The following is a 16,187-nucleotide window of genomic DNA, read 5'->3' on the forward strand; positions in this document are numbered from 1 at the left end:
AATTCAGCCTCCCTTTTTCCTTCCAGCCTCCAGCCTTAGCAAATAATGATAAAATGAATGTGAAAGAAAAATATTTCACTTGTTTCTCACCTCCCCAACAATTTTTACTGCTTCATACTTTTATCAATTTTATTCATACTTGTAATATTAGCAAAGATACAATTTTTCTGTCCTAATATTTTTAACTTAATTTATTTCCTAAGTCGTTTCTCCATGCTGCCTCATAATCTCCATATTTTTTTTTTAATTTTTAAAACCTCAATTAAACTATGTATCACTCTACTGGTCACTTTTGCATGTGAACCCTTAGAACAACTTTTTTTTTTTTTTTTTAATGTTTATTTATTTTTGAGAGAGAGAGACACAGAGTATGAGCAGGGGAGGGGCAGAGAGAGAGGGAGACATAGAATCCAAAGCAGGGTCCAGGCTCGAAGCTGTCAGCACAGAGCCTGACGTGGGGCTCGAATTCATGAACCGTGAGATCATGACCTGAGCCGAAGTCGGGCACTTAACCAACTGAGCCACCCAGGCACCCCAGAACAACTTTTTAAGGTAAGCATTGGTATGTCCTATTTCACAGATAAGGAAACACATGCAGATTTAACTTTCTCAAGTGTATACTTTCAGTAAGTAGAAGAGCCAGGATGTGAGCGCAGATCTCTTGCTTACAAGTTCATTTCTCTTTTTACTTCATTGATCATAATTTTTTTTTTTTAACGTTTATTTATTTTTGAGACAGAGAGAGACAGAGCATGAACAGGGGAGGGGCAGAGAGAGAGGGAGACACAGAATCCGAAACAGGCTCCAGGCTCCGAGCTGTCAGCACAGAGCCCGACGCGGGGCTCGAACTCACGGACCGTGAGATCATGACCTGAGCCGAAGTCGGACGCTTAACCGACCAAGCCACCCAGGCGCCCCGATCATAATTTTCTTTATCCTTCCTCACTTTGAACATTTAAAGTTTCAAATAAGGCACATAACACTCTAACGTACACAGATGTTTGAATCCACAGTTTCAGTAGAGCGCCTGAGATTCCGTTTATATTTACATTTATTCTACAGATATTTATGAAGCACTTACTAGATGGGAAACCCTGTTCTGGGTCCTGGGTGTACAGAAGTAAACTAAAACAAAAACCCCTATCTTAACGGGCCTTATGTTTAAGCAAGGGGATACAGCCAAAGACAACAAATGAACGAGTAACGTATATATAGTGTGTCAGATGGTGATAGGTGCTGCAAAGCAGGTGAGTGGGGGAGAGAAAGTTCTTGGTGAGTGGGGGGTTTCTGTTTGAATAGAGTGGTTAGAGAAGACTTCTATGATAAGAAGATATTAGACCAAGACCTGAAGAAGGTGAAGAAAGGAGTCATGCAAACACTTATTGAGTTCTTACTATATGCCAGACTCTGTTCTAGGTACCGGGATCATAACAGTGAAGGATTCAGGCAAGGTTGTTATTCTAGAATTGAACAGAATTTGGGGTAGGAGGAGATGGGATAAATAAATAAAGCTACCTTGCTTCAAAGTCACTTGATCTTTTTGTATATACAAAAGTGACTTCAAAGAAAGATGGCTTTGTAAGTGTGCACTTTGATGCACTCCCTCTGTTCCAGACAACAGCAATGATAAAAACATTAAAAAAAAAAAACAAAACAAAACAAAGGACATAGCCAGGTTCAAAAACAAGCCAAACATCTCTGTGGTAAGAAAAACATAATTGAAATGCAAATTGGTGAGTTGGGCTGAAGTTACAGGTTTGCTGGGCTCCAGGCAGGAAGCTGGCAGTGGGGACAAACCAGGCTTACTGCTTAAAGCCAAAGCATAAAGTAATGCTTTTCCCCTTCCCATCCCTACCTATCAAGGAGAGTAGAGCCAGGGAATGGGGGCACTATTAGTCACCTGCCTGGGTCTTTAGGGACTTTTATCAAACTTCAGGCCTATGGAGATTAGAATATAAGCATACCAAGAATTAAACCAAGCTGCCCACCATTTTTGAGTGTTCTATCTGTGATATTAACAAAAAGACATAGATCTAACATGCTAAGGAATAACATCCATTTTTAAAAAGGAAATTATAGGGGCGCCTGGGTGGCGCAGTCGGTTAAGCGTCCGACTTCAGCCAGGTCACGATCTCGCGGTCCGTGAGTTCGAGCCCCGCGTCGGGCTCTGGGCTGATGGCTCAGAGCCTGGAGCCTGTTTCCGATTCTGTGTCTCCCTCTCTCTCTGCCCCTCCCCCGTTCATGCTCTGTCTCTCTCTGTCCCAAAAATAAATAAACGGTGAAAAAAAAAAATTAAAAAAAATAAAAAATAAAAAGGAAATTATAAAACAGAGGCAGAAATGAAAATGAATGTATAGAAATAAAAAGAATCATTTAGAAATCTTAGAAATGTAAAAATTAGTCATTAATGCCAAACCAAACCAAAACAAAAAACCCCACAGGGGCACCTGACTGGCTCAGGCAGAAGAGCAGGTGACTCTTTATTTTGGGGTCATGAGTTGAAGCCCCATGTTGGATGTTGAGATTGTAAATAAATAAACTTTAAAAAAGCAAAAAAGCCCCACAAACCAGCCTTCAATAGAAGGCATCAACTCTAGACTGAATAAAGTTGAAGAGAAAACTAGAGATTCGCCTAGAATACAGCCTAGAGAGATGGACAGAAAAACTGTAAGAGTGTTTGAGATGTGGATAAGGACTTTTGTTTCCAGCAGTCTGTCACACTAGGTACTCTGACCAGCCTTACTGCTGAAATCAACTAAAAAACGCTGGATAAAATATTTTTTACATTTCCTGAATGCTTCAGATCAGTAGATTGAAAAATTAGTCAAGAATACTCAGTGGCCAGAAACCAAACAAAAGTGAGAATACAAAGATCCTGTATTTCAGGGGTACCTGGCTGGCTCAGCCCATGGAGCATGCAACCCTTGGTCTCAGGGTTGTGAATTCGATCTCCATTTTGGGTGTAGAATTACTTAAAAATAAAATCTTTAAAAAAAAAAAAAAGACACTGTATTTCAATTAATCTAAGATGCCCTTAAAAAACTGCTGGGGCACCTCAGTGGCTCAGTCGGTTAAGCGTCCGACTCTTGGTTTCAGCTTAGGTCATGATCTCACAGTTTGTGAGTTCAAGCCCCACACCTGGCTCCACGAAGGCAGTGCTGAGCCTGCTTGGGATTCTCTCTCTTCTCTGTCTTTCTCCACCCTTCCCTGCTTGCTCTGTCTCTCAAAATAAATAAGTAGACTTCAAAAAAAATTTTTTTAGTACTGCTAATTAATCTATATCATGCTAGTGTTTATTTTTATTTGTTTATTTATTTATTTTAAGAGAGAGAGAAAGACTGCGTGCTCACAGGTAAGTGGGAGAGAGGGACAGAAGGGGAGAGAGAAGGAGAATCCTAAGCAGGCTCCAATGCAGAGCCCGATGTGGGGCTCGATCCCACAACCCTGGAATCATGACCTGAGCCAAACTCAAGGGTCAGATACCAAACCAACTAAGCCACCCAGGTGTCCCTCTAGATGAGTCTTAAAACCTAGCATGTTAGGGGTGCCTGGGTGCCTCAGTTGTTTGAGCATCTGACCCTTGATTTCAGCTCAGGTCAGGATCTCACGGTTTATGAGTTAGAGCCCTGCATTGGGCTCCGTGCTGAAAGTGCAGAGCCTGCTTGGGATTCTGTCTGTCCCTGTTGCTCTGCCCCTCCCCTGCTCACATGCTCTGAATGAATGAATGAGTGAGTGAGTGAGTGAGTGAATGAATGAATGAAAAATAAATAAAATAAGATTCTGAAGGAAACCAATTTACAGCCTAAAAAATCTGTGCCTACCTGAACTACCATTGAAGTGTAGGAGTAAAATACTTGAAAATATTTATCTGAAAAAAGTTATTTTCATGTCTTTTTTGGCCATTTTTGTTTCCTTGTCTGTGAAGTATCTTTGCAAGTAGCCCATTTTCCTTTCTTTTTTTTAGGAGTTCCTTATGAATTCCTGGCAAATCCTTTGCATTCCTAGCAAATCCTTTGTCATTTATATAACATGAGGATAGAGTAATAACCACTGGAACAGAATAGAGAATTCTGAAATAGATCCTCATATACATGGAAACTTAATTTATGACAGAGCTGGCATTGCAGATCAGCAGAGAAAGAATATGCTTTTTAAGAAAAAATGGTGCAAAACAATTAGTTACCCATATGGGGAAAAAACTGATCCCTCCGTTCCAAGAGGATTAGAGATTTAACTGTAAAGGCCAAACTATAAAACATAAAAAGACTGTACATATGTAAGACTATCTTATAATCTCAGGGCAAGGAAGATTCAACAAAAACACCAAAAGCACAAATTGCAGGAAAAGATAAATGAATTCCAATTAAAATTAAGACCTTCAGGGGCTCCTGGGTGGCTCAGTGGGTTGGGTGTCTGAATCTTGATTTCAGCTCAGGTCATGATCTCACAGTTCATGAGATTGAATCCCACATCGGGCTCTGTGATTACAGCATGGAGCCTGCTTGGGATTCTCTCCCTCTCTGCCCCTCTCTCTCTCTCTCTCTCTCTCTCTCTCTCAAATAAATAAACTTAAAAAAAATAGAATGATATTTTGAATAAGAGGATGGACCACTACATTTTAGGAGCTACCAGGCCGCCATGCTCTCTTGGAATGGGAGAGTGAATTAATGTGCTTTAGGATCATAGTGAGGCCTTGGCCCAGTTTCACAGCTGTCCCCTCTTCCTTTCCTCTTCAGAGAGTACACACTCGATGTGTACAGACTCTCCTCCGTGGTCACACAACATGATGCCAAGAAAGCCGGGGCTGAGGTGGTAAAGCAGGTGGAACACCCTTTGCTGAGTGGTCTGCTGTATCCTGGACTGCAGGTACTCAAGAGGGAGGGAGTCGCCCAGTGACCTTTTCTGCTCTGTTTCCAAGTATTGGTCATAAACCTCTCTCTCAGCTTCCATTAAGTCCATGTACTTGCCGTTCCTTGGCTGTGCTGTGGGCCTTCCTTCCTGTCTCCCTCCCCTCCCCTTTCTTGCAAGCCTTTGACTTCTCAGCTGTAGATCCTCCCCATCTGTCCTTCAAAATGCTACTTATCTCACACATCTTTTTTTTTTTTTTTTTTTTAGTTTACAAATCAGTTTATTTACAGATTTTTTAATTTTCTGTTTCTTTTAAGTAAATTAGTTCTACACGCAATGTGGGGCTTAAACTCACAACCCTGAGATCCAGAGCCACACGCTCCACCAACTGAGCCAGCCAGGTGCCCCCAGATATTATATTTTCTTAAAGTACATTTCAGCCAACAAATCTATTTACACAGGTATCCATGGGAATTCATACCAGTTATTTACAGATCGTACTTACAAACCACACCCTAAGTCTTCTCTACAGAGTTACACTGGATGTGACTATTGACTGAAAATGGCCTGATGACCAGGCTGTTTACACATATGTAGTAAATGGGTTTGTTTTTTCATGTCTGCACAGTACAGGACACACACAGAGACCAGACCTCCCAGAGAACGCTTTGCAATGTCACACATCTTCTCTGTGTTAATCATAATCACTTTAGTGAAGAAAATTTCAGAGTGAGGTGCAAAAATAAATTTCAGGCATGGTCCTATTTTCCGTTAAACAAAGCACATCATATTTCATGTGTGTGTACATTATATTTGTATGAACAAGGAGAAAGATAACAAAATTCAAAAAAAATTTTTTTAAATAATTAAAATTGGGGCACCTGGGCGGCTCAGTCGGTTGAGCGCCTGACTCTTGGTTTCTGCTCAGGTTATGATCCCAGGATTGTGGGATCGAGCCCTGTGTTAGGCTCTTGCGCTGAGCGTGGAGCCGCCTTAAGACACTCTCTGTCTCCCTCTGCCCCTCTCCCCTGCTCATGTGCTCTCTTTCTAAAAAATAAAATAATAATTAAAATTTTTAGGTTTCAGTCACATTGGCTATCTTTCACATATATTTCAGTGCTCACAAGCCACATGTAGCTAGTGGCTAACCTACTGGACAACACAGATAGAGAATATATTCATCATTCCAAAATATTCTACTAGACAGTGCTGTTGTAGATTATTCCTGCTTGCTCACCTTTCTCTTCCTCTCCTTCTTCCTCATCCCTCCATTCAATCAGACATGAAATTTTATCAATTCTGCTTCTTAAAATCTTCTTTAAAATCTTAAAATCGTTGTTCTTGTTCTACATTCCCACTGACTTGGCTCAGCATTGTTTCTTACCTGGACTCTCATAGCAGCCTTCTAGCTATTTTCTTTGTTCTAATCCAAAGGCCTCCACTCAGTGCTCTGTCTGCCCTCTTACTGGTATGGTCTTTCTACGGTGTGGGCCGGGATGATGCTAGCACCCTAGCATGACATTTAGGGTCCCTACTTCTCTGATGCCATCATTAACCACTTCCTGCATCCGTTGAAGTTTGTGCTTTTGCAGACCGAATCACTCATAATTTCCCTAGACATTTCACACCTCTGTGCCCTCTGACATCTGTTTCCGCTGCATGGTGAAAAACATCTATGTATTCTTCAAAACCAAGCTCAGCCCACAGTCTGATTCCAGGAAGCCTTCACTGCCACCTGTCTGACCAGCTAGAGATCAGTCTTTCTTTTCTTTTCTTTTCTTTTCTTTTCTTTTCTTTTCTTTTCTTTTCTTTTCTTTTCTTTTCTTTTCTTTTCTTTCTTTTCTTTCTTCACTGTTCCGTGAATGAACATCCAGGGTAGCCCTTCGCATACTGTACTCAAGTTATCTGTTTAACATGTCTCTCTTTTCAACTGTTTAATTGGCTTATTAAAGGCAGAGTCTGGGTCAACTCTGCGTCCACAGGGCTGGTTCTAGGCCTGGCATGTAGTGACAATACCTGTTTGCTCACCAGTTTAATAGTGCCCTTTTCTCCTGACCTCTCACAGCACTTTATTCTTATGCCATTATCTGACATTTGTCACAGGCTGCCTTGCTCACTGTATCTTTGACACGACCATATTGTGTCTTCTCCTTCTTCCCTCCCTTCCCCACTGGATTGTGAGCTTCTTAAAGGCAGAAGCTCTTCTTTTTTTCCCCCATGACATCCACATGGAGTACTATTCACCACAGGCATTCAGCAAACATTTCTCCCGCTCTTGAGGCCAACAGGGAGGCTGAATGCTGCTTATTTGCTTCCTAGCTTTACTTTCTGAAAAAAACCTAATGAATTTCAAGCTTCTGATTTCTCAGATCCATATAGAAGAAATACAGTAGGAGTTTGTGCTCATGTGTTTTTTTTTTCCCCCACAGGCCTTAGATGAAGAGTATTTGAAAGTAGATGCCCAGTTTGGAGGTGTTGATCAGAGAAAGATTTTCACCTTTGCAGAAAAGGTTGGTGTCCTCTTTTCTTTTTTTTCTTTTGTGCCTCAGAGGTGTGCAGTTACAGTTTACTGAATATCCCAGTCCCACCACTCATAACTACAGAGAAAGAACGTTGTCCATTATCACACAGTTAACGACTGAGCAGAAATTAGCACTCAGACCTGGCTGGCTCAGTAAGTGGAGCATGGGACTCTTGGTCTTGGGGTTGTGAGTTTGATCCCCACATTGGATGCAGAGATTACTTAAAAAGAAAAATCTTTTTTTAAAAACAAAAACCTGTGTAGGGGCACCTGGGTGGCTCAGTCAGTTAAGCATCCAGCTTTGGCTCAGGTCATGATCTCACGGTTCATGAGTTCAAGCCCCGCATCAGGGTCTCTGCTAGCAGCACGGAGCCCCCTTCAGGTCCTCTGTCCCTCTCTCTCTCTGCCCCTCCCCCTACTCACACTCGCTCTGTCTCTCAAAAATAAATAATAAAACATTAAAAAAGGGGGGGAAAAAAAGCCCATGCTCTGGCTGCCACCAGGAAACTGCCCCCAGACCTGTTGGATTTGCTTCTTCCCTAGTAGCGCAGTTTCTAGGGAAAGGTACCACCAGGCAGAACTACTGATCTTTCTCAGAGCATTCAGTCTGTATTGCTGTGAATCTTACATAAACCACTCATCTGAGTTGAGGTTTAGCAGGGTTTAAAGGAAGAAATCAGAGCAAACCCTTTAGTTCTTTTTGGGGAAAGAACGTGAGTAAGTTGAAAAGGACTATTGAGAAATGGTTGGTATTTTTGAAAGCTGCTCAAAACCTCATCTTGGCAAGGGCATGGAGAAAACACTGTTAGTGGAAATGTAAATTCCTGAAGGGTAGTTTGCCCTAATAATTATACAAATTAATGTTAAGGAAATAATTTTATTTTATTTCTTTATTTTTTTTTAAGTTTATTTATTTTGAGAAAGAGAGAGAGTGTGTGAGCAGGAGAGGGACAGAGAGAGAGGGAGAGAGAGACAATCCCAAGCAGGCTCCGCTTGAACTCACAAACCATGAAATCATGACCTGAGCCGAAACCAAGAATTATATGCTTAACCAACTGAGCCACCCAGGCACCCCAAGGAAATAATTTTAAAAGTGCAATTTCGGTTATATATTAAAGTACTTATCACATTATCAATTTAAAGGAAAAATCTAGATATAAGAGTGCTTGGCTGGTTCAGTCAGTAGAACGTGCAACTCTTGATCTCAGGGTTGTAAGTTTGAGCCCCATGTTGGGTGTAGAGACTACTTAAAAATAAAATCTGGGGTGCCTAGGTGGCTTAGTCAGTTGAATGCCCAGCTCAGTTTTGGCTCAGGTCATGATCCCAGGGTCATGGGATTGAGCCCCACATTGGGCTCCATGCTGAGCGTGGAACCTTCCTAAGATTCTCCCTCTCTTGGCTTCCTGGGTGGCTCATTCAGTTAAGCATCCAACTTGGGCTCAGGTCATGATCTCACGGTTTGTGAGTTTGAGCCCCGCATCAAGCTCTGCACTGACATTGTGGAACCTGCTTGGGATTCTCTGTCTCCATCTCTCTCTGTCCCTTCCCCACTTGTGCATGCATGCTCTCTCTGTCTCTCTCTCAAGATAAATAAACTTAAAAAAAAAAACAAGATTCTCTCTCCCTCTGCCCCTCTCCCTCGCACGCACTCTCTCAAATAAAGTTTTTTTAAATATCTTTTTTTAAAAAACTAGAAATAAATTCCTATCCAATGACAAGTGATTGGTTAAATATGTTATGATAACTCCTTGTAATGGAATATTGTATAGTGTATTTAAAATGGTTTTTGGATGTCTTTTTTATTAAGTTTTTAATTTTATTTCCAGCGTAGTTAACATGCAGTGTTATATTAGTTTCAGGTGCACAGTATACTGATTCACCAGTTCTATAGATGACTCAGTGCATTCCCCCAGGCCCCTACCCACCTCCCCTCTGGTAACCATCAGTTCTGTATAGTTAGGGGTGTTCTAGGTTTGACTCTCCACCCCCCCCACACACACACCTTTTTTTTTCCTTTGCTCATTTGTTTTGTTTCTTAAATTCCACATATGGGTTGGGGCACCTGGGTGGCTCAGTCCAGTTAAGCAGTCAACTTCAGCTCAGGTCATGATCTCGCAGTTTGTGAGTTCAAGCCCCACGTTCGGCTCTGTGCTGACAGCTCAGAGCCTAGAGCCTGCTTTGGATTCTGTGTCTCCTTTCTGCCCCTCCCCCATTTGGGCTCTGTCTCTTGTCTGTCTCTCTCAAAACTAAATAAACATTAAAAAAAATTTTTTTTTTTTTAAATAAAAAATTCCACATGTATGTGAAGTCATGTGGTATTTATCTTTCTCTGACCGGCTTATGGTTTTGGGGTGTATTTAATGAATGGGGAATGCTTACAATGTCAATTTTTTAATTAGGTATTTCACATTATTCTATTTTATCTTGTCTATTAAGTTTTTGGTTGAACCTACTTTTATTATTCTAACAGAGATGTGACCTATGGCTTGTTTTTTGTGTGACTCACAAGCTCTTAGAAAGGTTTTTATATTTTTTAAGGGCTGCACAAAACATGAAGAAGAATGTGCAGTAGAGGGGCACCTGGGTGGCTCAGTCTGTTAAGTGTCTGACTTTGGCATAGGTCATGATCTCGTGATTCATGAGTTTACCCCTTGCGTTGGGCTCTGTGCTGACAGCTCAGAGCCTGGAGCCTGTTTTGGATTCTGTGTCTCCTTTTCTCTCTGCCCCTCCTCCCCTTCAAAAATAAACATTAAAAAAATTTTTCTTTTAAATAAATAAAAAGAATATGCAGTAGAGTCCCAAAGTCTAAAATATTTATTTTTTGGTTCTTTACAGAGGAGTTTTGCTCATCCTTACTCTAGAGATTACAACATGTGTCTGTATAGTTTATTACAGTTTTAAATTAGGTATTTTAACCACTTCTCAACAATGTAAGAACCTGCAGTTTAACTCCTTCCTGCCCTTTGTGCTATTGTCATATATTTCGCTTTTACATATATCTTAAATCCGAAAGACTTAGTTATAACTCCTTTTCAAGCAGTCAATTTTCAGGTATACTCATCCCTACTTACCCTTCCTGGTATTCGTGACTCCTTCCTGCACTTCCATACCTCTGTGCTTCCTTCTGGGGTCCTTTTCCTTCGGCCTGCAGAGCCCCACCTTGGATTTGGTGTTGGTAGTGCAGGTCGTTAGTAATGAATTCCTTCAGCTTTCTTTTGTCTGAAAACATCCTTCTTCTGTTTTCACTGGATATCAAATTCTAGGTTGGCAGTTATTTTTCTTTTAGCCCTTTAAAGAGTCATCCCATTGTCTCTGGCTGCCTTAGTTTCCATTGAGAAGTCACCTATAAGTATTACTGTTGCTCTTTTAGAGATAATAACTGCTTTTCTCTGGCTGCTTTTAGGGTTTTCTCTGTCTCTGATTTTCAGCAATTTGACAATGATGTTTTTTGGCTCTAGTTTTCTTGATATTTATCCTACTTGGATTTTGCTGAGGTTCCTGAGTCTGTTTTCAGCAATTTGAGGCAATTGTCCCCTACTATGTCCTTAAATATTGCTTCGGTCTTATTCTCTGTCTCCTGCCCTGGAACCCTAATTCTACATAGGGTAGACCTCTTGACTATGTTCTACGTGTCTTTTTTAAAAAAATATTTATTTGGGGGAGAGCACAAGTGAGGGAGGGGCAAAGAGAGGGGGACAGAGCATCTGAAGCGGGCTCTGCGCTGACAGGCTGACAGCAGCGAGCCCAATATGGGGCTCGAACTCCTGAACTGCAAGAACTTGACCTGAGCCAAAATTGGACGCTCAACCCACTGAGCCATCCAGGTGCCCCTCCCATGTGTCTCTTATATTCTGTTCTGTTGTTTTCTTTTTTTTTTTTTGTCCCTTCTGTGCTTTAGTTTGGTTATTCTCTACTGACTTTTCTTCAAGCTTATCAATCCTGTCTTCTGTTAAATCCATCCAATATTGTACTGTGCCATTTTAGAACTTCCATTTGGTTCTTTTTTTATAGATTCCAGGTCCCTTTTACAAAATTCTCTTTTATCCAGTTTGTCCATCTTTTCCTGTTTCCTTTCACACACCAATCATAGTTATTTTGTCATCCTGATCTGTTTATTCCAGTATCTGGATTGTTCCTGGGTCTGCTTTTATTTCTCTTAATTATCAATCATTTTTTTTCTTCTTCCCCATTTCTAATACTTTTTTTATTGTATCAAAGATATCATAGATATGTGGTAGAGACTCTGGATTATGCTTATAGGGTGCAGTGTTTTCTGTAGGCTGTTAAATTACTGACTTATCACCTTGATCCTGTCTGGGGCAGGTTTTAGGCTTTGTCAGAGCAGGTTTGTTTCAGGGCACCTGAGTGGCTCAGTCAAAGCGTCTGACTTCAGCTCAGGTCATGGTCTCACAGTTCATGAGTTCAAGCCCCAAATGGGGCTGGCTCTGGGCTGACAGCTCAGAACCTAGAGCCTGCTTTAGATTCTGTGTGTGTGTCTCTCTCTCTGCCTCTCCCCTTTTCATGCTCTGTCTTCTTTCAAAAATAAATAAACATTCAAAAAAATTTTTTAAATTCTTAAAAAGAAAAGATTATGTGTCTCCCTCTCTTCTCTGCTCTTCCCCTGCTTGTGCACGTTCTCTCCCTCACCCTCTCTCTTTCTCTCTCAAAAATGAATAAACATTAAAAAAAAAAAAAAAGAACAACAAGTCTGTTTCAGTTTGCCCTTCTACAATGTGGGTCTTATTCCTAGGATACAGCCTTTCTGGGATCTCAAACTCAAATCTCAGGGTGTTCACAAAGACCTCTCCACTTGGAGTGGACCTAAACTTCAACCTCTGTCTCCCCAGCACTGTGCAGCCTCTGAAGTCTGTGCGCAGATCGCCAGCCTCCCAGCACCTGTTCTCTGCTAGGCTTCCTGGCATCTCCGTATGCACACATCGCTATGAGTCAGCTAATAAATGAGTGGGGAATTTTGACTTCGATTTGGGGGTGGGGGGCTCACTTCTCTCTAGAACCTTTCCTCAATCCTAGCCTCCTGGCAGCCCAGAACTCCAGTCTCTGTCTCTCCTTCGTCAGACTCGCTTTCTCTCAGCACCTCGTTTGGGGAAAATGCCCTCAAGGAGAAAGCCAGGGTGAGTGTGGGGTCACCTTTGCTTTCCCTTCTCTCAAAATTCATAGTCCTACACCTGTTGCTGTCAAATGCCTGCAAATGGTTATTTTATATATTTCCAGCTTTTATAGTTGTTTATGGTGGTAGGGTAAATCCAATAGCTTCACAACATAATACTAGTAGAAAAACAGTAGGGAAAACTTTGTTTATGTTATTGTATACACCATAGAAAGGTTGTATATCCAATGCAATGGATTATTAGCCACAAAAAAGAATGAAATCTTGCCATTTGCAATGATGTGGATGGAGCTAGAGAGTATTATGCTAAGCAAAATCAGTTACTCAGAGAAAGACGAATACTGTATGATTTCACTCATATGTGGAATTTTAAGAAACAAAACAAATGAGCAAAGGAGAAAAAGAGAGAGAGGCAAACCAAGAAACAGACTCCTAACTATAGAGAACAAACTGATGGTTACCAGAGAGGAGGTGGGTGGGGGGAGCAAGTTAGGTAGGTGAAGGGGATTGAGGAGGGCACTTGGGATGAGCACAGGGTGTTGTATAGAAGTGCGGAATCACTATATTGTACACCTGAAACTAATATACTGTATGTCAACTGCAATTTAAATAAAAACTTTTTTAAAAAAGAAAAAAGTCTACTCAGTAGGAAAAGAGATTGGAAGGACTATATCAAACTATTAAGTTGCTTGCCAACTTAGATGGGATCAGGACACTGAGGAGGAGTTTATACTAACATTTGCTTTGTGTGTTTCTTTCTAACCCCTCAGTACCTCCCTGCACTTGGTTACTCAAAACGGGTCCATCTGATGAATCCTATGGTTCCAGGATTAACTGGCAGCAAAATGAGCTCCTCAGAAGAGGTAGGTTTGCCAACTCTGACTTGAGTTTAGAAATCTTCAGCAAGAGAGATGCCTGGGTGGCTCAGTTGGTTGGACATCCGACTTTTGATTTCAGCTCAGGTCATGATCTCACAGTTCTTGGGATTGAGCCCCACGTTGGGCTCTGCACTGGCAGTGTGGAGCCTGCTTGGGATTCTCCCTCTCTCTCTTCTCTCTCTCTCTCTCTCTCTCTCTCTCTCTCTGCCATGCCCCTGCTCGTGCATGTGCGCTCTCTCCCTCTTAAACTTTAAAAGAAAGAAATCTTCAGCAAGAGATGAAGATATTGAAGACTCAAAAGAACAGTTACCTGGCTAACTTGAATTCTTGTAGATTTGAATTCCAGGGAATCTGAGGTTCATCCCATTAATTCCAGTGGTTCTTGAGTATTGAAGGACCCAGAAGCAGTCCTGATAGGATCCAATCATAATCTTAACAATTTTACTGCTGTGATATTGTGTGATAAAGCACACAAGCAAAAGTAATGTTTTCGTTCATCGACTGTGGTAAATCTCAGCCTTACTAATGAGGTTAATGAGGTGAGGGTTACATTTCACCAAATAGCATCTTGATTCTTAGAGTGATATTTGATATAACTAATATGACAAATACAATATTTTTTAACATTTAAAAGTACTGCTTAGGGAAAATGCACTTTTGTTTTGATCACGAAGGGTACAGAATGGAGGGCTCTGTGGAACCCAGAGATGTGGAAGTTTGAGTTTGGGGTTCCCAAACACAGCTGACCTCGAGAACCACCTAGGGAAAGCATTGATTAGACTCTGTTCTTAGAGATTCTGATAAAGCGGTTCTGGGAAACAACTCAGGAATCTGTATTTTCTTTCAGATTCTACTAGGTGATTCCGATTGAAGTCACGTTTGGGTGCCCATCCAGTTCTTTAAATCTGGCTTCTCAATCTTTGATCAGAGATCAGTAAATATATGCATGGAAACTTTTCTTATTATTTTTAAAGGAATATACTCATTCGTTTTTCTCTATGTTAAGATGATCCATGTATCAGCTATTTCTCTGACAAAATATCCTATCACTCACCCTATTTGGTGACACTCACCCTATCTTAACCCCGGAAGTCCGTGTTAGTTAGCAGCAGTTCCTGAACACGAACTGCATCAGAATCACACAGAGAGCTTTTTCAAGATACAAATATCTGGCCCAACCTCAAGAGATTTTGACTCATCTCCCAGTAATTCACATTTTTTTACAAGCACCCCAGGTGATTCATACACAGGCATACGTGGACCAGAATTTGGTAACCACTGTGAACCCAGAGATCCGTGAGTTTACTCACTTCAAAATAAGAAACAACTCCTATTACCCTAAAAAGGAAAAATGGCTCTAGGTAATATACAGTACCTAGTGTGGGGGCTTGCTGTGAAACAAGTCCCCTCACACGTTGTTTGTGGCAATGTCAATTAGTCTTCCCCTTTCAGAAAATCGTTTTGGGCCTAGCAGTTTTGGGTAGCTTAAGGAAATAATCTCAGAGAAGGAGGAAAAAAAAAAACAACTCTGCAAAGATATTCATTGTAATATATATAAATTGTATAAATTAGAACATAATCTAACAGTTTAGAAATCGTTAAAGAAATTATATTGTCACTAGTAATCGGGACTATAATACACCATAAAAATTACAAGTGAGGGTGAGGTAGCCACTCAGAAATACTTATGATAGAGTCTCAAGTGACAAAGCAAAGAGTAGACATTTGTTCTCGAACTACAGATTTGTAACGATTCTGTGTGTAATAGACAAGGCCTGGAAAGAACACAGGAAAACTGAATTAATTATTTTTGTTGGGGGCAATATTGTGAGTGGCTCTTGACTCTGATTAATTCTGCTTTTGTTGAAGTTGTTACTGTTTAAACCTTCGTTTAAAAAAAAAAAAATGGAAATACACAGATTCGTTGAGCATATCTCATTTCCTACCATAAGAGGTCCCTTCTCCTCCATGGCTTCTAGGAGTCCAAGATTGATCTCCTTGACCGGAAGGAGGATGTAAAGAAAAAACTAAAGAAGGCCTTCTGTGAGCCAGGGAACGTGGAGAACAATGGAGTTCTGTCTTTCATCAAGCATGTCCTCTTTCCCCTTAAGTCTGGTAAGACACCCTTTTATTGCTTCTCAGAGGCCAGGCCGAGGTAGCAAAAGTAGTGCTGAGGTCGCCCTTGTGATTTGTCCGAATCTTCCTTCGCCGATGGCTTCCCTGATTCTGTGCTCTGACTTCTCATATACCGACGTGCATTTGGAGTTGGGATGTCATTTCACTGCCCGTGGGGTTGTTACCAAGGTTAGGTTCTAAGCGGGGTGTCAGGGTGGGCAGGGGTGTAGAGATGAAGGCAGGCATGCTTAATTAGAGGAATACAAAAGAAATGTAAGGCACGATCCTTCCCCTTGAGCTTGGGTGCCAGCTGGTTTGCTAGCTCATCTGATTTAAGAACAATAAAATGCCACATAAAGTTCAAAATATATAATAAAAACTAAAACACCCATAATATTTGAGCTAGAAATGCTGACTCTGCCATTATCAATGAGTTTGTTGGCATAGATCCATTTTCTTACAGAGTTTGTGATCCTTCGAGATGAGAAATGGGGTGGAAACAAAACCTACACCGCTTACTTGGACCTGGAAAAGGACTTTGCTGATGAGGTAATACCAAAGGAGGAGTAATCCCCACTGAATTCCTTCTGACAGACGTCTCCATCTTGGCCCAGCCAGGTTTCTAATATGCGCCGCAAGGCTCTGCTTGATGCTGATGTGTGTTGTGTTAGTGTCTTAATGAGGATTCGGGTGGTTC

General features: G+C 41.1%; 2 protein-coding genes across 5 annotated transcripts in view; one reads left to right on the forward strand and one right to left on the reverse strand.

The window, feature by feature from the left end:
- The window catches only part of S100PBP (S100P binding protein), a 48,205-nt gene extending 41,858 nt beyond the window's left edge, over positions 1–6,347 (reverse strand). For 2 of the 3 annotated variants that reach the window (XM_047082631.1, XM_047082630.1), the window contains exon 1: positions 6,086–6,347. The gene's annotated coding sequence lies outside the window, so the exon portion shown is untranslated. The remainder of the gene's footprint in view (positions 1–6,085) is intronic. The other variant, XM_047082632.1, reaches the window with a different exon arrangement.
- The window catches only part of YARS1 (tyrosyl-tRNA synthetase 1), a 29,291-nt gene that overhangs the window by 4,228 nt on the left and 8,876 nt on the right, over positions 1–16,187 (forward strand). For both annotated transcript variants that reach the window (XM_047082628.1, XM_047082629.1), the window contains exons 4-8: positions 4,737–4,866; positions 7,278–7,358; positions 13,268–13,360; positions 15,355–15,490; positions 15,954–16,039. In XM_047082628.1, the coding sequence (XP_046938584.1) occupies positions 4,737–4,866; positions 7,278–7,358; positions 13,268–13,360; positions 15,355–15,490; positions 15,954–16,039 (526 nt within the window). The remainder of the gene's footprint in view (positions 1–4,736; positions 4,867–7,277; positions 7,359–13,267; positions 13,361–15,354; positions 15,491–15,953; positions 16,040–16,187) is intronic.

The sequence above is a fragment of the Lynx rufus genome, unplaced genomic scaffold (assembly GCF_022079265.1).
Source record: "Lynx rufus isolate CCGP_SWC_20201006 ecotype Redwood Valley unplaced genomic scaffold, mLynRuf1.p SCAF_2, whole genome shotgun sequence".
Classification (NCBI taxonomy): domain Eukaryota; kingdom Metazoa; phylum Chordata; class Mammalia; order Carnivora; family Felidae; genus Lynx; species Lynx rufus.